The 24236-nt window shown below is 41.0% G+C and overlaps 1 protein-coding gene across 3 annotated transcripts in view; it reads right to left on the bottom strand.

The window, feature by feature from the left end:
* Positions 1–13402: 13402 nt before the first annotated feature.
* TNFRSF19 (TNF receptor superfamily member 19) overlaps positions 13403–24236 on the bottom strand; it is a 60951-nt gene continuing 50117 nt past the window's right edge. For all 3 annotated transcript variants that reach the window (XM_054809077.1, XM_054809067.1, XM_054809086.1), the window contains 5 exons: positions 23684–23848; positions 22304–22429; positions 20795–20897; positions 18256–18656; positions 13403–15783 (listed from right to left, as the gene is read on the bottom strand). In XM_054809077.1, coding sequence (XP_054665052.1) covers positions 18263–18656; positions 20795–20897; positions 22304–22429; positions 23684–23848 — 788 coding nt within the window. In that variant the 3' untranslated portion in view covers positions 13403–15783; positions 18256–18262. The remainder of the gene's footprint in view (positions 15784–18255; positions 18657–20794; positions 20898–22303; positions 22430–23683; positions 23849–24236) is intronic.

Below are 24236 nucleotides of genomic sequence, written 5' to 3' on the forward strand. Positions count from 1 at the left end.
TCATGGAGAGTCATTTATTTGAGCACACACCTCGAGAGGAGTCCCTTCTTACCCTACACTCAGGAGTCCTCCAGTGACTTGGGAGCCTGAAGAGCTGCTGATGCCCAAGTCAGTTCTGCAGGTGGGACTTTGAAAAATGTTACCCGAGGTGATGAGCTCAAGTACAGCTTTAGTGGTCAAAGTATATAACCATTTCCTCCTTGGGACAGAACCATTGCAGCTACAGCTGCCATCACACCCTCATTATTTTAGCTGCTCCCGTAGCACCTCCCTGTGACTTGTTGACAGTCCCAAGGGATCCCTGAACTCAAAACTTGTCTTGATATTTGCTTGCCTTTCCCATGCTTTGCCTGGCTGTTGTGTACACGTGAATCTCCTAAATATAGAAAAGAATGCAAAGGATCAGAGTCGCAGACACACTTTGCAGATGCACCCTAGGTGAGCAGCTCGGCTGGCCGCAGCACGCTGCAAGCATGCTGTGGTTCACATGGAACCATCCCAGAACAGCTGGGGGGGTAGGATATGTCCCATCTGTTAGACAACACACACAGCAGATGAGTACGAATGTGTCTAGTAGGAGTATTTCCATAGTGGCAACATACTCAGGCAATGAAATGAGGTTGCTGATCCAAGTTTCTCCTTCCGGAATCCCCATTTTGCATCCTGCATTTTGCTGCAGACCTACATCGCTTGTCCAAGGGCTGGCTGCCAGCGCGCTGCCAACGGGCTGCTGGCGCCTGCCAGCAGGATTGAGAAGATGTGGTTACAGCTGCAGAGGCAGGAAACAAATTACTGTCCGTAGATGAATCTCTGAGCAATTGAAACGTGAATAAACCAGCTTGGAGTGGAAGGAGGCACTGGATCCTGGCAGTGACCACTGTTTGGAAAAGAGTAGGTGTTAATATGCCCAGAGGTCATTTGGGGCAATTAGTAGTCCCGTAACATCCCTTGGCAGGGCACGTGGCAGCCAAACTGGTATTTTCTTACTGTTCAGGAGCACTGGGGTGTTTGGCAGCAGCTGTGGCCTCCACATCTTGCTCCACTTTCATGGTTATCACCAGTGGGGCTGCTGAAATGCCATCCCTCCCGCAGGGGCTGGAAGGTGTTTGTAAGAAGCTGGGCATTGGCAACACGGAGGGGATGAAGCCGTCAATAGCCGTTGGCTTTTCTAGGAGAGGGTTGGCTCGGCTCCTGCGTGGCGGAGGCTGGAGCTGCTCTCACCACTCAGCAGCGCAGCCATAGCGTTAATGCCCCAGGTGCGTACACGTCTTCCATGGCTTTTCCCGTTGGCCTGAATCTGGTCTGCCTCTTCTCTGTCCCCCAAAACCCACGCATAGGTCCCACGGGAGGGATGCCTGGCGCAGGACCTCCTGACCTCCTGTGTCCTGACCCGCGGCATCGGGCAGTCCTCCAAAACAGCCCTTCCCCGATCCTGTTTTCAGGGCGTGCACAGACGCTTTCGGTGGTCGCGTTGCTTGTCAATCCAACGTGACAGAAACCCAGGGGAGGAAATGGTGAGAGTCAGGAGTGGAAAACCAGCTGCCAGGGAGGCAGAGGGAAAGCGGCTGGAGCAGCACCGTGCCGAAAGCCCTGGGCATGGCGGGGTGAGGGAAGAGAAGAACTAAAATGCACAGATGTTTTAGGACCAAATGGGCTAAATTAGGATGAGGGATTGCCTTTGCAGATGCCGGGTTCAAAAGTTTCAAGCTGGTGTGGGAGGGAGGGGGGCATGTGGGTTGGAGTACGGACAGAAAAGGGAGAAGGGTACGTGAAATGCTTCTGTCATGACATGGCCTTGAAACAAGAGCTAGAAAAGTGGGGCAAGTGTTGGAAACAAAACTAAGAACTGAGGGCAGGAGATCTGCAGGAGTTCCCAGAACCAGTAGGGACTTCTGGAAATTACCCTCGCAGGAGGAAAGGAGAATTACAGTCCTGCGCCCCCGCTCCCACTTGCTGGCAGGCCCCCATCTTTTAATGTTTTAATGTTGCGTGTGAAATCTTCTGTACAGGGCAGTGTCCAACAAAATGTATACGTTTAAAGATAGCTTCTTTTCTTCTGGATAAAGCACAGTTTAGGTGGCTCAAGGGCCAAAGAACAACTGTCCAGGGTCAGGTAAGACCCATCTAGGAAAGTCCCCATCCCAGCTTTTTCTTTGAGTGTGTCATATCACAGCTTCATTAGCTTCAAGGTAAATCTGCAAAATGTTCTGTGAAGCCCCTTGCAAAGTCCAGTGTACCTTTAAATTATATGGCTATGGCTGGCTGTTGGAAATCTGGGTTAATTCACTACGAGTAGTGTGTCTTTGGGGTTTTTTTTTCCTAGTTTCTGGATATGCTCTTGAGCTGGTCAAAGGTGTAGGGAAGGAATTCAAATATTTCTTGTAGGAGAGATAATAAATGAAATTGATTTATAAATTTATTATAGAGTCAAATAAAAATATATCTGGCTAGTGCAAAAAAGCATAGTGAAAATGGTTCAAGATTCTGAAGCAAGCATCCTTCTTCACAGTACCTATGACATGCCAAATGATAAATGTTGTTGGCTTGCTCAGCTGGAGGTTTACAGTATTTAAATTATAACTACAAGTCTGAACTGTTTGCTACAGGCTGGTAGTGGGATCAGCCAGCAAAGGAGTAGGTAATTAAAGATCCATTAAAGCAAGCTGGTCCCAGTGGAGACATAGTGGTCATCACCCAGTGAATTCAGGGATCGCGGAGTGTGCTCTTAGGAATCGGTTTGAACTAAAATGTATTTGGCACAGCTGTGTTCATTCAAAAAAAGAAAAGTATCTTAAGCTCTGAGGAGGGGATTAAACCTTGCTGAGGCCAGCCAAGAAAATGTTGAAAAACATGCAAATCACCTGCACATTTATTCAAAAACTGCTTTCAGAAGCATCTTTACAGAGAGAGCCTGCTGTCACTGTCCCCATACATTCCCAGCTGGCATGATGCACATTTTACTCTCTTCTAGGATCTGTTCACCCTCTTTAGCTGATCTCTGTGTGGTTTTGTACATTCTGCATTGCATCTTGGCTTCTCCTCCCCTTTGGCCTTGCTGATGCATCTGTTTCACCTTCCCACAGCTTCCACTCCTTGGTGCTGCGCCGAGTTGGCCGCCAGCTCCCAGGCTGCACCAGCCGAGCTTTCCCTGCTCTCTGCTCTGCTGGGAATCCCCACGCCTCGTTCAGATCTGCCTGAGACTTCCCTTTTGCTTAATTAAAGCAGAAGATTAGCATAGTTGTAACATGCTGGTGTCAAGGGACCAAACCCCCTCCCCAATATCTGCTTTTCTGCATCACTGTGGCCGCTGGTGCAGGGCAATTCTAGTAGCCTCCCAAATGCAGAGCGGCACCTCCTGCCACAAGCTGCCTGGGGTGCCCGAAGCTGCCGGGCTGAGCCATGGCACAACGCCTGGTGGGCTAATTCAGCCTGTGAGCAAATGCCGTAGAGCTGTGTGGGGAAAAGGGGATCAGGTCTGGGACAGCAGCTGCACTCTTCTGGCCTGGAGCACCTCTCCTATGGAGACAGGCTGAGAGAGTTGGGGTTGTTCAGCCTGGAGAAGAGAAGGCTCCGGGGAGACCTTAGAGCAGCCTTCCAGCACCTGAAGGGGCCTACAGGAAAGTTGGAGAGGGACTGTTCACAAGGGCATGGAGTGACAGGACAAGGGGGAATGGGTTTAAACTGAAGGAGGGTCGATTTAGATTAGATATTAGGAGGAAATTCTTCCCTGTGAGAGTGGTGAGGCACTGGAACAGGTTGCCCAGAGAAGCTGTGGATGTCCCCTCCCTGGAAGTGTTCAAGGCCAGGTTGGATGAGGCTTTGGGCAACCTGGTCTAGTGGAGGGTGTCCCTGTCCATGGCAGGGGGGTTGGAACTAGATGATCTTTGAGGTCCCTTCCAACCCAAACCATTCTGTGATCTGTGACCCTGCACCCAGCGGGGCTGTGGCACACGTGGTGGGTGGCTGCTGCCCACCCCATGCTGCCCACGTCTGTCTGCAGCCCCCATCAACTGCGGTGTGAAACGGAGAGGGGCTGCGTTTTTCCCTAGAGGATGAAATTAAAAAAAAATATCATCTTCCGTCTCCACTGGCGGATGTACCCAGTGTGCTCTACACGCTGTGACCCTCGCAAGGTCTGCCATGTACCCAGCAAGGTCATTGGTGCTGGCATTGCTGGATGGGTACAGAGCCGAGGAGTGTGATTTCTAACTGGACGTGCTGTGCTAAAGGTTGCTTCTCTCAGAGCGCTGGTTTTGCTGCTGAAGCCATGTGTGTGACGAAACAGAAGGGCGGGCAGCCTTTGGCCTTGGGTTTCACGCACAGTGATGCCCACGCAGGGCTGTGCCTGTGCGGGTGGGAGGTAAGGCTGTACTTTGCACGCAGACATTCACGTAGAAAAAAAAAATGTAGAGAGGACTGAGGCATGTGGGTCTGCAGATCGCACCCAGGATGCATGTTGCAGTCAGTGAGGCTGCAGAATACTTCTTTCTGCCAGGGGAGGTTAAGGGGTAGGTAGCACAGTTTCATTTCACAGTTCAGCGTATTTTGATTGCCCTATGTGCTCCTCCTCAGCCTTCGATGATGCCTTGGTTAGAAAAGTGCCCACTGTCCTGCCAATTAGTGCTCCCTGTGCTCACAAATATTAAAAAGGAAAAGGAAGATGACAGATCTCTAGTGAAGTCCCAGGGCTGGTTCTAGCAAAAGCCGGATCTAGGTTCTGACCTGCTGTTGTTGCAGCCCTCGCAGGCCAAGCACGCTGTGCAGCACGGGCTGCTCGCTGCAGCGAGGTGTCACCCCTTTTTGTTCTGTAGCTCTGCTGAAACCAGATGGCAAATGAGAATCACAGAATGGTTTGGGTTGGAAGGGACCTTAAAGATCATCTAGTTCCAACCCCCCTGCCACGGGCAGGAACACCCTCCACTAGACCAGCTTGCCCAAAGCCCCATCCAACCTGGCCTTGAACACTTCCAGGGATGGGGCATCCACAGCTTCTCTGGGCAACCTGTTCCAGTGCCTCACCACCCTCACAGTAAAGAATTTCTTTCTAACATCTAATCTAAATCGACCCTCCTTCAGCTTAAACCCGTTATTACCCCTTGTCCTGTCACTACACTCCCTGATAAACAGTCCCTCACCATCTTTCCTGTAGGCCCCTTCAGGTACTGGAAGGCTGCTATAAGATCTCCCCAGAGCCTTCTCTTCTCCAGGCTGAACAACCCCAGCTCTCTCAGCCAGTTAGACCCCAGGTGTTGCACCACATTCAGGGGTGAAGCTAAGCTCATGTAATTTATACATTTTCCTGGACTCCTTAAAGTAAAAATCATTCTGGTTACACCAATTTTTACACCCACACTTGCTCTATCCACAGCTTTGCCCATCCTTCACTCATCACCTCTGAATCTGGCCCTCAAGCTAAAGGAGAAAATGGGGTTTACAAGCCCAGTCCCAGCTTCATACAGAAACTTCTCCCCTTGGGTCTCTTCCCGGTGTACTCTTCTGATTTTCCTCCCAGCAGTGTACTAGCAGGACTTCTTTCACCTGGCTTGAACTTGGGGCTCCACACAGAGCTGTCTCGGCCAGCGGGAGCGTGTCAGTGCCGGCTTTGCGGACATTACAAATAGATGATGGGTCCTCAGCTGGAATCCCCCAACAAAATGCTGTTACAAAGAAATCCCCATCCAGAATGGTATTGCAAGAGCTTGTAGCATGGCAATGGTTTTTGGCTGTTTCTGAATCTGGGTTTTCACATACTGTAAAGTGATGAATTAATTGCAGCCAGGAATAATTAATCACAGCCAGGAATATATCCTACAGCTGCTATGAACAGTGCTAAGGAAAAAGCTCACTCGTTGAAACCAGTTTGTAGTCTCCCACAGACCAAGTGTGAATACTCCCTTATGGCCAAATATCGTAATACAGCAGTACGTTGTAACGTAGTCTGTTTCCTGTGTAAAATCCTTTCTCCCACTGGAAGACTTTGAGCAATCATCAACAAAATACTTAGCAAAAAAAAAAAGGTGTGTGGGGGGGGCAGATGTCAATATAATACAATATTGCTTCTGCTGCAGGAAAAGATGGAGGAGCTGCTGCGTGCTATGGCCATGGCATCGCTCTTGCCTTTGGCTGGACGCAGGTGAGGAGCGTCACACCGGTGCAGAGCTGTAGGGGCTCCTGAAAGCCCCTTGTAGGGGCAGCAATAGCTGGCAAGGTTCGGGAGGAGAGGGTTCGAGAGGGGAGCGGCGGTGCTGTCAGCAAGCCTCTGGGGAGCGGGTGGGCGTACCACCTCCCGGCATCCCTGCCTGCCGCCCACGGGGACCGTTGCCTGTTTCGGATCAAATCGTATAGGACTCTTCATTCCACCTCTTCCATCTTGCTGTTTGTAAGTTTCAAAAAAACCAGCTCTTAAATTAATTTCTGTTGAACCAAATATAAACAAATAACTTGTATGTGATGGGGCTAATTTATAATTTAGCAGTTCTAAGCCGGAGCGCAAGTCTGATTGCGTCGTCCTGTTGGCAGAAACTCCTTTGCCATGTTGATGCTGTTTTTCACCAACCACGAAGCGCACAGCAGGGAATGCCCGTGTGTGTCAACTGACAGGTCAGCCCAACCTGCTTTGACTCAGCCATTCAGGAAACTAAAAGTCGAACAGCAGGTCAGGAGTGTGCAAAATAGATCTGATATGAATGATTGTTTTGCTGTATTAATTTGTGGTAAGATTATCTCGGGGAAGAGAAAATGACTGTTCCAGACAAAAAAAGAAGGCAGGTTTTTGTTTCCAGTCAATTTAAACCATCACAATTCCCAAATGTCCTGTCTATATTCTTTTCAAATAGATAATTTTTTTGCAGCACATTATCAGCAATTTTTAAATACTGTCATGGACGGCTCTGTCTCACCTGCTGCTGTGACCAATGCCTTGTCTTTAGTTCTCCTGAGGGTTCTTGGAGAAAAATCCTAATCAGGGCATGCGCTTAAAAAGCACTGTTTTAAGCACTCAACCATTACCATCCATTTCAGAAGCAGCTGTGCACAGATAGGAATCCAACCAAATAAATTCCTGGGTAGGCCGGCTTTGAATTTGAGTTCACTGTTTTTTTGAAAGTAAGCTTTACGCGGCGTCACACAGGTCAGCATTTCCTATAGTTGGGTAGCTTTGTTTGCCTCTCTCTAATTTCCTTTGTTTTTACGTAAGAACAGAGGAAAGCCTTGCGTATGTTGTGTTCCATCTTCCAGGTTCATGAAATTAAATCCACGTTCTGCTTTCACATGGCGATGGAGGAGCCGACCAGTGGAGGCAAGAGAATGGGAAACACCGGCCTGGAGGAAAGAAGGCAAAGAAATACCCCAAAATTGCAACAGTGATAAATAAGGCAGAACGGTAGGGGAGAGCCGTGAAACAGGATGAGAGTAAGAGAGAGAGAGACGTTCCTTTCCTGATGGGAAAGAGCCTTCAGTGCCGGTCGTGTGTTGCTATTTCTGACACTGGGCAGGCGATGGGGAGGGCAAACCCTTCTGCATTGAGAACAAGGGGCAAGCGCTGCATGTCTACTTCACAAAATCCAGTTTTTATGAGGACTAAGAAGATAAAATGCATGGTATGCTCAAGGGGCAGGGCGATGGCAAAGATCAGAAGAGTTTTCCTTCCTACTTCTCTTCCTATGCGGCCCAAGGTTATTTAGCTAAGCTTTTAATACACAAATGGGAATTTTGCTGAATGACTCTCCAATATAATTCTTTATGCAGTATTTTTTTCTTCTGTCTTGTCTTTTGTTTGTTTGTTTGATCTACCCATAAGCTGTGATTCAATAGCACATTTTTAAAGAATGACTTGCTGGTGTGGGTTGGGGTTGCTCTGGTCAAAGAGGTGGTTTGATTTTTTTCTGGCCTGCTTCCTGGGCTGGGGGGTGGAGCACCAGAGACAGACACCGGTTACAGCATGAATCAGCATCTGACTCCTGGGTCGTCTTCTGGGTGGCATATCTGCATTTCTTTTCCATGAGACAATTAAATCAGAGTCGTCTTATGGGCAGCTTCTGAGTAATGCAACTTAAGCAAAATTTGATTAGAGAATCTTTTTTTTTTTTGGTCCAAAAAATGAGGTAATGAGGAAAAGAACGGAGACTGTCAGGCATTTAACCCCTCCTTCAGCTCTTGCAGCACGAAGTGTAACAAGGACAGACTGAAAAGTAATTTCTGCTCTCTAAGATCAGGTAAGAATTGCAAGAGCATCCTCAGAGCTGCAGCAGCTGTAGACCTTTAACTAGATGCAAGGTGTGCAAGCCAACCTTAGAAAGCAGATCCAAGAGGGCCTTGAGCCCAAAATCTTAAGGTGACTTTTTTGGGTTCCGTGTTCCCCCCAAAACTAACAGAAGATACTTATTTCTTTTTACTTAAAGCTTTCAGCTGCTGCAGTTACAACACTGATACTTCTGCAGAAGGTGCAGTATTGCATCTTTGGGGCTATGAAAGCCTCTGAGCACAGTTAGAGCTGATCTCTGCACAGCTGGGAGCCTTGCAGAGGGATCAGCTGTAACAAACAGGCTGCAGCGTGTGCTGGACGTATCAGCGAGGCACTCTGCTCTTCTGCAGGCATCGCTGCTTCCCTCTGCCCCCAGTCCACCCACTGCAGAAAGGCAACAAAAAGACTTCTTCTCTAGGAGAAGAAAGCATCTGGCTGTAAATGCAACAAGACCTCCTCAATGAAATTCTGTGTATTAGGAAACATCATCTGGCAGACAGATATGTTCAGGAATCCCTGTTACAGCACTTGCCAACACCTTGAGCAAACTCCAGTGCTATCTATTTGCTGTTGAAAGCCACAGGAGATGTAATTTATGACATTCTTCAGCTCTTCCCTGCAGATCCCATAGCCTCAGAGAGAGGGCTGAACCCACACGGCTTGCTTCTTTTAACCCATCAATAAAGTATTTTATCATCTAAAGGACTGAGAGTTTCTTCTCCCTGAATCCATCTGTCCTGCTAGTTAAAATCTTTGAAGCGGTTCTTGCCCACACAAATGGATTAGTCCTCCTTGAGTAAAAAAACTAATCCTCCAAAGTTTAAAATATATTTAAAGATACAACTTTAATATCGAGGGTTTCAATTTATCAGAGGTATAACATTGAGGGCAACTGCACGAACCCTCCTCGAGAAAAATACTCTTATGTGAGATTTTACAGCATTTTGTCATCGTGTGAATTTTTTTTTCAAGAAAAGGGTATTTTCCATTCATATTATCAAAATGTGTAGATGTGGCACTTAGGAACATGGTTTAGTGGTGGAGTTAGCAGTGTTAGGTTTACGGTTGGCCTCTGATCTTAAAAGTTTTTTGCAACATAAACAATTCTATGATTCTATGCAAATATCAAAAAACATGATGAATTTTGACAAAATGTACTGCAAGTCTTACTTGGTGGCACATTATGGATCTGTTTTGGTATTTCAGTAAGAAAGATATTCTTGCTCTTGAACAAATGTGGAGTCCCCTTAACTTTTATTGTTGAACATCTTTAAGAATAAGGTTTAATAAAGCTGAAGCTATGAGTTACTAATGGTAAATGAGTTACTAAAGATCTTTAAGGTCCCTTCCAACCCAAACCACTCTATGATTTTATGATTCTGTAATTCTATGGTAAAGGAACACAGCTATTTTGGGGTCTAACAACATAAAATGGCATCAGGTTGGTCAACAACTTTCTTTTTGAAAGTGTGAACCAAATGGCCAAACTGATCCTGATGGTTGAATTTCCAAAGGTTAAGCTCAGCTACCATGTGTAGGAGGAGCCAACATAAACCTACCAGAAAGGACATTTGCAATGTATGAACAAAATTGGTGCAGTTAATGCTGTTATTCTGCTGATTCCAGACCTTCCTCATTTTGCTTTGGCCAGGGGCAGAGTTTACGAGGTGAACATGAGTTTAGAGAAGTTGGGTGGCTATAGAGTAGATCTTCACTTTGGCTTTTAAAATAAGATTACTTTGCAACATAATGGCCAGTTTTGCTCCTTTTTAGTGTACTAACAGCTGGATGTCCTTTTCTCACGATTATTTTTATTTTCATAACAAATAACCTCGCCTGTTCCTCTTTTGTTCAGTATTGTTCTCTTAAATGTCCATTGTATGCAAGCGCGTGCGCACACGCACATGCACAGAGCGTCCCTGTAACACAATGTCCTGCGGCCATCCCCACCAGCTGACAAGCGTTAGAGCTGCCGCTGTGCTCTCAGCTCCGCTGGTGGGGCCAGCCAGGGCCTTCAGATGCTGCCGGCCCCGGCGGAGAAATTGCATTCACTGACTGAATATTCCAGTATGTTGCTAACAAAGAGCAAGAAATTGCAGCTCTAAAATTCCTGGAAGGGAGCCATAGAGTCCTGGCTGTAGCTCCTAAATATTTTATTTTGTTGTTTATAGTAATTTATTTTTTTTTCCTAAGGCTCCCATATTGACCTCTGAACCGTCTAGGGCACTTGGATTTCTGGACTGAAAGGCATTTAAAAAAAATTGAAATAGAGCCTTTCCTATTTTTTTTTTTTTAAAAGTTCTCAATTCATTTTGCAACCTCTGCCACATGCAGAATGCACGCTTGTGTGGTGTGAAGGTCGCATCTGAACTGGTCCATAGTGTTCTGTAATTTCCTCGTGTGTGAGGACGTAGCAATAAAAGTAACTGGCCTGGACAATGCCCTGCCTCAGATCACATGCAAGATGATTTTATTTTGTTTTTAATTATTTTATTCTACTGTAGAATATATCTTTATGTACACATATACATTCTGTATTTATATTTATATTTTTATATATATATAAAATATATAATTTTTATACTTTATCATTATATTCCAGTGAACCATCTGATACAGATCTTGGGCAAAGCAAGGTGAGTTCTTGAATTCCAGTGGTTTAATTTTTTGACGCTTTAAATCAGCACTCTCCCTTCAACTGTTGATTACAGACTAGATTTTGGTATAGTATATCTCCTATACTGAGGAGAATTTTTGCATGCTGAATAGCACATGAATTGTCCATCCACAAACTGAAGCTGGGACCTGGGCAGAAGAAATAGAAAACTTCACAAAGACTGAGGCTCAGAGAAAGCGTTTTCTAAAAGCTGCATTCTTTTTTGTGTGCTTTTCCACCAGTGCATTAGAAAAATGTCATTTATAACGTTTTGAACAAGCCAAATCTCCCTTTGTCAGGCCAATGAAGAAAAAAATCCAACTGTGGTAAGGAAGGCTTTAGAAAATCAAATGATGGGAAAAATATCTCCATCTTACTCAACTGACCCTGCTGTTGAAGCTGCGGTGCTTGCTAGAAGCCTCAGTGTGCCCTCAATCAGCCCCCCTTTCTGCCAGTATGCTATTAGAAAACATTTCCACTAATCCCACCATTCACTGCTGTTGTGGAAACCAGCAGGCTCACGAGCAAATCCACCCGCTAGTATTTTTATCCTATTGAAAGCACTACCTTATCGGACATAATTGAAACGGCTCATGTGCAATGCGAAGAGCAAGTGGGTTTTTACCAACGCTTATGCCAAAACTAAATACGGATTAAATTGCCCCCTGCCAGCACAAAGTGTGCATTGTGTGGCTTTGCTCGGCAGAACCCAACCTCAGCTTGCTCTGTGCCCAATACAATACTACACGCTCCCTTCAATACCCTTTTTTTAAAAGGGCAAAACAAAGCAGCAGTGTCTGCACTGGAATGTGCTGCAGGTAGCTATCTGAACCTCCATCACCGAAGTCAAGGAGAGGATTAATTGAATGCACGAAGGTTGTTGCTTGGCGGGACTTCACAGGAACGCAAACCAAAGGCCCTCAAAGAGCCCACAACAAAGGGAACAGCCATACGATCTCACACTCACGGGAGGATGACGAGTGTCGGATTAAGAGCTTGGCCTACCTTGGAGAAAAGGCAGGAAACGCTGTTGTACGGAAAGCAATGCAAGCAGGGAAAAGATTTTGGGGTGAGTTTTTTTGTTTTTTCTACAGACCTCTGTTAGAAAGATAGTTGACTAGAAAATTGCAGCCTTGCTAATGACATTTATATAGTATCTGATATGATCAATGTCTATGCAAGTTTTATGATCACATATGTCGTGTTTTGAGTTGTATTTGGTTTCCAGATAGAATAGAAACCTGTTCATAAATTCCTGGTTTTGCCTTGTTTGTTTTTTTAAATTTTTATTTTTGGCAGGGGCACACCATTGCGATCCTAGCAGTGCTGAACATCACCGAGCTCAACACAAAGTGGTCATGTGTTACTTTGCCAACTTGCAAGCATTTAAATGAACTACAAGGATGCTTAGGTGGGCCAGGGATGTGGGCTGCTGCCATTTTTGACTGCCTGGGCAGAAGACCAGTAGAAGACCACTCAAGAGTGCAGCACATGGGCACGATCACATCAGGACACCTTGCTATTCTGGGAAGGTGTTCCTGAGTAAGCTCTGAATCGTGCACTTAAAAGACTGGAGAAGTAACAGCAATATACAGACAAGAACCAATGTGAAATTTGCTACACTAAACTAGAGAGGGGGGCAGAGCAGCTTTCAATTTCTCAAACTTTCCCAAAAAAACCCCAGTAGTGCTACAAATTCTTCACCACAGCCAACCTGACTTTATGTTACCTACCATCCTTAACTGGAGCCAGTTTCCAGTCACTGCTTCTTACGTCTTTACTGTAAGAAGTCATGTAATTATCTGCAATTATCAAATTACTTGTTCGTCTCAGTCCTCTACTCTTGTCAGTCAAACCATGCTGCCACCCCTTCCTTAATCATTTAAATTCCCATTTGAGTAACATTTTCCTGAATCTTTTCAATATATAAATCTTCCAGACAAGGTTTGAAAAATGGCCTACGTAATCACGGGTATTTACTCTTCTCTATTGATATTCTCTAATTCCCTCTTTCTTCTTTCTTCAATCAAGGTTTGAAACCACTCTTGGCTGCTGCAGTGCAACACAAGTGCAAGCTGTGGTGGTGCTAATCAGGGGCCATCCTTAGGACATCCTCTCATTATTTACATATCTGTCTTGGCTGAAACAGTCTACTGTGTGGAGCGCTTGGTTTTCTTTTTGAAGACATTGTACAGATAGCAATCTATGGTGCTTACCAGCTTTTTTTTTTTCCTTTCTTGAGAAACAAAATTTTGAAAAGATTTTGAAGCACTATGATCTTAAGGATGGATCTTAACTTACTGCTTCTTCAAGGTCCTCCAGCTTGAGGAATGATGCTACTGTTAAACAGCAAGCATCTCAAGACAAAAATGTACCAAATTACACCATAATTTTAAGACAATTAAACCATTCCATTAAACCATGGAATTCTAACAATAATAAAAGATTTGATCACTAATTTTGTATAGAATGCTATTGTTAATTTAAGACCAACAAACAAAGACTGGTTCACGTAACATTTTATTCACAAGTAGAAAAAGTATTACAAAATGATTTGTACAAGATTTTAATTTACATTCCTTAAAGGAGTATTTAAAAGAGCACTATAAGTCCCTAGGTGTGATATGTGGGCAGTCCAAATGCAGTGGTAGCGTATGTTTTCTATTGGCATGTACAACATTGCTTGCCACAGGCAATATAAAAAAGACCAATTTGGTTAAATTAAGGAAAAAAGTATATACACAATATACACATATATTTAAAAAGCGCTCTCTTCATTTTTTTCTTCCCAATTTGCTCTCAAGCTATCTGTCACTCATTTAAAGAAATGAGTATTTTTCTCTAGAGTTGCCGGACAAAAACAATTATACAAAGTGTAAATTCCAATGGGAAAACATACTTACTGTGGCAAATGCTGGCAAAACTTTTGAACATAGCATTTTAAAGAACTGTTATTAGTGAAAAGTTAAATCTCCCTATGTTCTAAAAATATCTTGCCATATACTGAAATGCACATTGGATTTTTTCTATTTACAAAGTATATACAAAGAAGCACACATCTCTTCATGCACAGGTAGTGAAAAAATAACATTTTGTCATGTCTTAAATGGATGAAAGTATCCAAAGAAATTACTCAAAACTATTTTTATTTTAATATATGAAGTATTTAGCTGAGTACTTGTACTCCCTGTGTAACTGCATATTATTCTGTGAGTGACCAAATGGTGGTATTCACTTCTTAAAAAAAAAATAATAAAATCACTTACATAATTTCTTCACTTACTTTGGTTTCAATTTGACAACTGTTATTCATGACTTTTGCACACAGGAATAATCGTACTGCTTTTCAGCTGAAGCATCTTCCTGCCTTGGCTTCCTCTACTGGCTTTAGCTGTTCTTGTGCAGGTTCAACCTTCTATTGGGTGCTTCCAAGCAGAAATCTTTTTCCATTATGGAATATGAATACTGTCTCAACATTTCCATTGCCACACAAACCATGTGTGGAAAGATGAGTAATATTTATTGCAAATTTGCATTTGTTTTGCTGATTGCTTTGCTTTTGTCAAGGCACATTGGGTACTTTAAAGAATAATTGCTGGAGTTCATTACTGACAAGTTTGAGCCTGTTGAATATAATGAATCAGTAGAGGTTACTGGGATTACTCACAGAAGTGAAAACTATTTTAGGGATAAAAATGGCTGTAGAACAAATGGTATTATGGGATGTGGTGCGATGAACTGCAGTAAAAAAAATCTTAAAGAACAGCAATGAGGGCAGAGAGTTGATAAATTACTAGGCATGCATGCAACTTTGAGGGTTCAATTCAGAGGGTGGTTTTTTTTTTAAATTTTATGAATTTTTATATTTTGTGTGGAAAAATTGGATTTACACAACACTACAGTGAGAATGACAGAGTGACATGAATGAAAAAGCCTGCTAAATGAACGAATTAGGTCACCATGAAGCTTGACCCTTGGAAATAATGCATTGCTAAAAAAACCCAACTGGTAATAGTCTCATTGTATGAATACTTTCATGGCACACCTGCTGTAGTTTGACATTTTGATGTGACAGTCGATTACATTTATTTCAACATCCAAAAATTACATGCTATAACAATAAGTGCTGTATTCCAATACTGTGACTACCAACAACTTCCCTATCTATACGGCTGACTTTGATTAAACTAAATCTAATTTAAAGCTAATCTCCTGCTACATTTAACAAAACAATGCCCCCACCTACAAATGTAATAACTGGATGGAGGGGTCTTCAACCATACATATTGTAACATGCAAATTCTTTAACTCCCCAAACTAGCTTATTGACTATAATGTAATATATAATAAAAGCTTCAGTTTATCAATAGGTGATCCTTGCATAAATAGAAATGTTTATTTTTTTAAGTCCTTCAACAGCAGGAAACTCAGTTAAAATTAGAAACAGCCAAAAAAAAATCCTAATGCATGCATAAATCTGCAAGCAGAATAACTGGCAAAGTCTTGTCCCACGCCTTCTGACATCTGTAGCTGTATTTAAGATACCCACCTAAACACACTGAAGTATTTATATTTCTTGCTGTATTTACACATACATTTAAACTCACTCCATTAGACTTTTTGAGAATCTGAGGGAATAGAAGATTCTTTTTTTAAAAGAGATGCAAAAGGTCATAAATCTGCTCTTGGTTCTCCCAGGATGCTCCTTGAAGTTTCACTTTACAGCTGTTACGGCTCAGATGCAACTGCTCAGAAGGTGTGAAATGCCATTTTTTTCCAGCTGATTTGAAACCATGCAATACTGAAGACCAGGCTATGATGACAATCAGCAGAGGAGCATTAGGGAAGCATTCAGCTTAAGTGCTGACAGAAATAGCTTGGCTTCCTAAAAGAGACAGAATAGTGGTTATATAAACTCATAAAAACCCTGTATATACTTCTATACTTGACTAAATAATAAAAAATACAGCTATACTTAGAGCTTGCTGTAAAAATTCACCTAAACCTGAAGACTGAACCTGTATTGAAATACCCATTTAAAAATTTATATTTATGTGCACAGAAATAAAAATATGAGATCTTCTGATTTTATTATTTATTTTTAATATAATAAATAAAAGTATGGCCCTACACAAGACTAATGCATCCACATGTACTAAAAGACCATCTTTCCCTCCAAATATTTCAAAAAGACAAGAAAGATGAAGGGCAAATTGAAGAAAACGAGGTAGACTGAGATGAAATAATTTTTTTGGAGTTGTATAGTTGCTGAGAGTTAAGTCTGAAAACATATCTCAGGTAAGCCTAGTCCTGATCCTGTCCCTCAAATACTACTTAAATTTCTCCATCAAAGATGCATACATAATGATGCTGTACAGAGTATGAATATGTAGAAATTGTACAAAATGACTCAGTAAAGTCTATTAAAGGAAAAAAATGAAGAAAAACCTAATCCACCAAAACTGTCCTGCTTATTCAGAATTATACACAAATCTCAAGAGTAATACATAATAATAAAAAACTATCGAATACAGGATTTTGAAATGTCAGAAAAGATTTCTTCACACACACATGAATCAGTAAGACAATTTACAATATATATATTGTAACAAACATGGTGAAATGCAAGTTAATTTTTATAGTGATATTTTGAAATTCTGCGGTTCCTCTCATCTAGAAAAACTCTAAATAATATGAATCACATATCTTTTAAGTTGATACTGATTTTAGTGGCCAAAAACCCCCACAAATGAGTTTCTGATTTTTTAAAATCTTGTTAATATGGAAATATATTCCCTTAAAAATTTGAGAGAGCATTCAAGTTCCACTGATAACCATTGAAAAACTGGGAACTAGCAGCATCGAGATTTGCAGTCATAGTCATGTCATTGTCCCTTCCTATATATACCTAAACATTACAACTATCACCTAATGGTACTTGGCATATACCAAAATGAAACTATGCCAATTGCTATCTGGGCAGTTAGTGCCAGCCATTAATGACTATTCATATTCCAGTGTTACAGACAAACCTATATATTGTAAATAATATTGAGAAAAATCTGTGTGACCTAGGTAAGGTTGATATTTCTAGTGACAGCAGTAGATTTTCAGGCTGATATACAAGCTCCATTGAAGTCAACGGCAAAAAAATTCTTGACTTAGCAGTCTGTTTACCTCCCTTTCTCCTCTTGAAAATATCACCTAAAGAATTATGGCTTGATTTACAAAGAATTAACTATCACACTTACATGTTTTCAGAATATGCATATTTTTTTGTTAAATACTAATTACTTTCTACTTCTTATTTGAGAACAATATGAAAGTGGCATGCAAACCAAATGGAAGAGGATCAAAGGAAGGCAGTTTTATTTCTGCAGATGGCCCAACATTTTCATAATTACAGATAGCATAATTTTCTTAATTACGTTTGGTGGATTATTAATACTAGTGGCAACTGCTTCTGTTCCTGCCTCTGTATACATATACAAGAGACTATTTCAGCTTTCCAGCCACAGCCTGCATAATCCTTGAGTAACACCAAAACTACATATGCCACACTTTGGGATCCTTTCACAGATGAGCTACTTGTTGCTCGATTGGAGAAAATGCCATTTTAAAAATACAGAGCACAGCCAATATTCAAGAAGATATAATGATGAAGCAGTAGCAGAGTGACTTGTTGTGATGGTTACATTGTTATGCAGTAGGGACGATTGTTTATTACCTCTTCTTATTTTGACCTCAGACCTGTGAATTAGAACACTTGAGCTTTCATAGATTAAATTATATTTTATGGACAAACTTATGGAATGTTTCATCTGATGACATGGGAATATGAATGGCATTAAAAAGCATTTGAGATTCTCTCTTCTGTTTCTGCTACTGCTGTAATAACTTCACAGAGAAGGCTTTGTAAGTATTTTTTTGATGAACACTTGCATGTCTTTTATGCTCTGTTTACAATGAGCAAAGACAAGTCCTCAGTTCTTCCCTCATAAACAAGGACTAGCCTCACATAATAGTTTGGTCATAAGGTTATTAAACTGATTTTTTCACCCTGAAATTTAATGCGAAAAAAAAATCTGATAAAAAGCTGACTGGTGTACAGACTTAACCCTGTATTCTAGTTCACATTATCTCAACATTACAGTTTGGGTAATTGCACCTTTCAAATTCAGTCAATGATTTAAAAATGTGAAACTGTTGGATCTCTTGTAGAGTTTTAATTTATTGCAGCAATAGCTAGGTGTAACCTGTGGAGAAACACAACCCTACAACTTTTTACAATTCTATTTTATCTAGCTCTACGTGCCTTGAGTACTCATTCTCACTCCTTTGTAGTTACATTTTTTACCTCTTTATCAGTCTGTAGAGTCATTTGCTGTTCCATTACACTTTGTCTTTGGCTGGGTTTCAGCAACCACTGAGTTCTGAAGTGATGAAACTTCTACGGATGTTGTATGTTTGGAGATTTCAAAGGACTTTGCAATGTTTCCATCAAGAGACTTAGCCGAAATAAGTACTTCACTTAGATCCTGGTTATTATCCGACTCAACAGTGGCTGCATTTTCAGTCTCAGGACTGCAGGATTTTGCAGATCCTCCAGCCAGTTCTGAATATGATTCACAGAAAGAAATGCTGTCACAACAAGCTGAATTTTGCATAAGAGGCCAAGCATCTGAAATGTCTCCACAGGTAGAGTGTGAAAGAGAACCTAGGAAGGTAGGAATCATTTCTCCAACAGAATCAGAAGCCCTGCAAAAGGATAAAAGACACATGGTTGCGAAAGCACTCCAGAAAATATTACCAGTATTGTAATTATTGTTGATAATAATGATAGGTATTTCAAGGTTTAACAGGGTTATATTAAGTTAATATTCTAGAGGCATCCTGTACAAATTCTTTTTGAAAAGGAATACAGTTTGTTCCTCACCTGGAAACAAAGCAAGCTCTGGAAAACACTACTAAAGGTAAAGAGGATGCCTAGAGGATGCCTTCACACTCTGAATTCAGGGTTTTAGAAAACATGAACTACAGTTGGGGTTGTTTACAGTCTAAAAAACAGAAATACAATAAAAAAGTACTATAGTACTGTTCAGATACAAAGACTGCTTCAAAAAGGAAGGAACTTATTTGTTCTCAATGCACTGGGGGGGGTGCTTGTGTTAAGATGTAACAAGCTTGAATTGCAGCAAGAAAGATGTTTGGGAAGACTGTGGAATCTCCAACACTAGGGTTTTTTCAAAAAAAACCCCCAAACCAGGCTAGACAAATATGCAGGGGAAGTAAAAGAAGTGGTTCAGACTGAGAGAAGGGAATAGACAACAAGACTGCTTGAAACTCCTTCTATCTGTGTGATTTCATATTGAACATGCATTCACTTTAGATTTTTCAGTTTCTTCTGTCTAGTCTTCATAACATGAAAAGAAAAGTTTTTCACCTATTCTCGTTCATGTGGAAAGGACATGAATGAAGGGCAAGGATTTTTAATTCTCACAAGGATTATTTTTATTTTATGGAAAATGGAAGAAAGTGGAAGTAGAAACTCAGCAGGATGTTTCTCAAGTGTATTTAAGGTGCATGATGATACTGACAAGTCTGAGTGCACTATACGTGCTTATCTCTGTTGAAAGCCCAGTAATGTTTTTTACTATAGTATACCAAAATAAATATTAACAAAACCAAAAAGATATACCAATATGTTTTATTTCCAAAAACTGTCTACAGATTTATAAAACTGTAAAGGCTATATTAAGTCTGATATATAGCAATAATTTGTGTGACAAAACTCATCCCACATTAATGTTGCCTATAAAAAAGTTTAAGTAGTTTTACTCATTTTTAAAACACGATGCTTTAATAGCTTTGATATACACACAAAGCATTTTTATAGACGAGGCCAAAAGTCAGGACATTGCACCACAATTGAAGGAAATACATTATTTTGGCAAAGGAAATTGGAGCAAACTCCATTTCTACTGGAAGGAACCACGGGATCTTTGATGTCCGCACAGCATGGATATGAAATTTATTTTTAAAGCCTTAACCAAAAGATCCCTCACAAAGTACACAACTTTCAGTTTGTCAGCCTTGGTGGTATAAAAGGATGACTCAACCTTGCTGGTATTTAAACAAGTTGTTATAGAAAATTTAGGTATTTTGTATCTTGTACTTAGGTCACTAAGTCACCTTGAATAAACAATACATATGAAGAAGCTGCCTCTACATTTTTAGTTACATTTGGCCATAAGAACAAAACAGCTGGAGACCAATTTAAACCTTATATGGAAAACGACTGTAGCTAAAAGAAATAAATGCATCCTGTGTTAAAATCTGTAACCAGGAAACTCTGAATGACACCATAAATTTTATATATTTAGCTTATGGCACTGCTGTAGAAATAACTACTCTATTACTGTATTTATATGCAGCTGATCAGGAGAAAATAATGGCTACAATCTGGTAGAAATTCAGAAATACTAGATATTTAAAATCTCACAGTCATTAAGAGTTTCTGAAAAAAGAAAATCTTCATGACACTTCTACACTGTACCTTAATCCCCCCAGATTCACAGATTTATGCAGCATCGTGCTAACTCATAGCAGAAAAGGGGGTCGCCAAAGCCTCTAAGGTACCACAGAGTAAGAGGAAGACTATCTGCTTGTAAGAGAAGTCACTTCCTCTTCAGAGAAACTGATATATCAAGTCAACATTTATTAAGTACTACTTAAAATCGATTTTTCACGATAAACCTGTTTTTGCACAAAGCGGAAGGATACAGTTCATCAAAATCCCTCATTCCACTCCAAATGGCTGTTGTATCTGTATAAATATAAATCTGACTGAATAAAAAATATTCAATGTTTAACAGACACTTATAAAACTAAGTTACCTTTCATTAAGCGTAGTCTGTGAGTGGAAAGCACAACTGTGACTGCTATGTTCCATGCTACAGGTTTCCTCACAGCACAGTGATGGAATCAAGTGAACTGGTCCTAAGGAATGAAAATTAATTTAATAATGTTAAAAGTGTTAAAGCTCTATATAAACTTAAGACATTTTTTTATTGCAAAAAATTGGATTGAGAGCAGCCCTGAGGAGAAGGACTTGGGGGTGTTGGTGGATGAGAAGCTCAACATGAGCTGGCAGTGTGCGCTTGCAGCCCAGAAAGCCAACCGCATCCTGCATCAAAAGAAGTGTGACCAGCAGGTCAAGGGAGGTGAGTCTCCCCCTCTACTCCACTCTTGTGAGACCCCACCTGGAGTACTGCATCCAGCTCTGGGGGCCCCAGTACAAGACAGACATGGAGCTGTTGGAGAGAGTCCAGAGGAGGGCCATGAAGACGATGAGAGGGCTGGAGCACCTCTCCTATGAGGACAGGCTGAGAGAGCTGGGGTTGTTCAGCCTGGAGAAGAGAAGGCTCTGGGGAGATCTTTTAGCAGTCTTCCAGTACCTGAAGGGGCCTACAGGAAAGATGGGGAAGGACTGTTTACAAGGGCATGGAGTGACAGGACAAGGGGTAATGGTGTTAAGCTGAAGGAGGGTCGATTTAGATTAGATATTAGGAGGAAATTCTTCCCTGTGAGGGTGGTGAGGTACTGGAACAGGTTGCCCAGAGAAGCTGTGGATGCCCCCTCCCTGGAAGTGTTCAAGGCCAGGTTGGATGGGGCTTTGGGCAACGTGGTCTAGTGGAGGGTGTCCCTGCCCATGGCAGGGGTGTTGGAACTAGATGATTTCTGAGGTCCATTCCAACCCAAACCATTCTATGATAAAAAATGGGTTCTTTAATTTATTACTTCAAAATTAAATTACTTCTAAAAGTCAAGCCCTTTCTCCAGGAGTAATATAAATGCCAGTCATGAGCATCTACTTTCAAAATCAATTTGCTTTTCAATTAGATATGTATGAGAGAAAGTACCACAGTCTGAGTTAACATATTTGGATGATATTTAAGCCTGTGCTCATGTTAAATTATCCATTTGTTAATGTCATAAATGCATGTGTTTTGAAAGGACTTCACAAAATCTTAATGATTTGAATTGTTCAGGTTGTTAATGTCCTTTAGCGTTCATATCACATTCTTAGATACTGTCCAGTAAATCCTTCACACTAATTTAAGTCTCAAAGCCAGACACAGTGCTGTTTTTATCAGAAAGGAGATAGACATTAAAAGCTATTTTTTTTAAGTGAAGGATCATTGGAATGAAAACAGGAAAAAAAATCATAACCAAATAGCTACTGAAAAATTCTATCTGCTTATTGAGAAATTAGCCTAGGACAAAAGGTAAATTGACAATGTTAGCTCTATAGTTAAAGTTAAATGTCACAACTCAAGTGTCTGATAAATGTTAGATAAATGTTCATCATGCCATAAAGTCAGCTTTAAGTAGACCTAACATACCACATGTCTGTGACGTGCTTCTCTGGCACTGGCAACATGTTCTGTGGTCATATTCATTTAGCCGTGGTCTATCAAAACATGACAATTCAGAACCATTGTAGTGAATGTCTTGTGATCTCAGAGACCCTTTGGACAAAATGAATAAAAATATATATTAGTAAATGATACCCCTTTTCCTGCTCAGAGCCTCCTATCTTCATAGAATGCTTAGATATCATACTATACAGTATTTCCATACATTTTCCAACTGAAAGATCCACAATCATCATGTGGTTTCATATAACACAAACCACAGATTTTGCAACAAACCCTAGAACAGCTGGTTCAACTACAGCCTCTTCTAGGAAGACATCTGCTCTTACTTTGATGATTTGAGAGTGTATCGTATTCACTGTTACATTTTCTCAGTGTTTAATGATTCTCAGTGATTCCCATCTGAAATTTTCCACATTCAGCTTTCAGCCACTGGGATGTTGTTTATGTTATCTTAAAAAGCAGACTTCCTTTAATCTGTCCAATTGTACGCCAAGGCAAACGAGTTACTAAACTTCACTAACTGAAGTTTGAATTCACTGTGTCTGAATTTCTCAAAACTTACATTGTAAAGCATCTTCTAGGTTAGGAAAAATTCTTTCAATGCCTCTCTCAATCTTATTATTTTTGCTTGTGCTGTAAGCAATGATAACATCAATTCTTCCTAGATATTATTCTTGCTTGATATCCAGGGTTCATTAGATGCTATATTTTAATAAAAGGTTTATTAAATTATAAATGGGAACGAGAATGCTTTTCACTTTTTCTTAAATTAAGGGGCAGAAAATGTTTATTATAAACAAACTGAATTACATTGATTAGCTGTTATGTTTTGTTTTGTTTTTTTTAATTTACTAATTTAACTTAGGCATTTAATTTATCTTGAATATGCCCATAAAACCAAAATTGTTAATGACAAATCTGCTATCTACACTGGCCACGTTCATTATCTTGATGAGCTGATCTGTGTTTCACAATAGCATGTGATGCACAGATCGTGCAAAGCTGGTATTTCCTCATTGGCATTGCAACTCTATAATGATGTCCCAGCTTGGATCCCAAATGGTACAAATATATCTGTGCAGCATCTAACATAGTATGGCACAGAATTAATGCAATTGGACTATTTCTGGACACCTGCGCAACATTTTCTCAGTACAAGCTGGAACATCCACACTGAGCTGGCAAACTTGTATGGAGTCTTGGGCTTCTGCTACCTTGTTCATCTCAATGCTAAACTTGCTTGAATGCTGTAGACGTTTCATTTATTTACCTACAGAGAGATCTGCCAAACTAATACCAGTATATATATATATTACAAAGAAACAGTAATAATTGGAAACTCACAGCTTGGTTTCTTCTCCATAAACTGCCTCTTACAATAGATAACACAAAGAATAAGAAGAGCTAAGAGCACTGTTGCAAGTGCGCTGCATATAACAGCTGCTAGAGCAGTGTCTCGAGGGCTGGAAGCAGTTGAAGGGATCTTCACAAGATTTACCTTGGTGGTACCTGAAATATAATTGAATAATAATTAAGGCAAACTGTAAACATTTCAGGAATATAGTCATGTAAATGAAAGTCTTGGAAATAGAAGAGGTTTGCAACACAGGAAAAAAGGATGTTCCATCTGCTAATGTACAAACATTAGTCGCACATATAAAGAGATATCATTATCAGCAATGAGATTACGAAAAAAATCTTTAAAAAAATGTATTGCAAAATGAGTGATAATGGAGTGGAGATGCTCACAAACACATTCTGACTGTACATCACAATGGAATCAGACCTTGACCATGAAAACAAAGACCTCTCAGTTTTTAATGTCAGATGATTTAATACGGAGAACATTTCCTAGTGATTAGTTGAGAAAGGTATCCACTAGAGGGAGTCACAAATA

This window comes from Grus americana, chromosome 1 (genome assembly GCF_028858705.1).
Source record: "Grus americana isolate bGruAme1 chromosome 1, bGruAme1.mat, whole genome shotgun sequence".
Lineage (NCBI taxonomy): Eukaryota > Metazoa > Chordata > Aves > Gruiformes > Gruidae > Grus > Grus americana.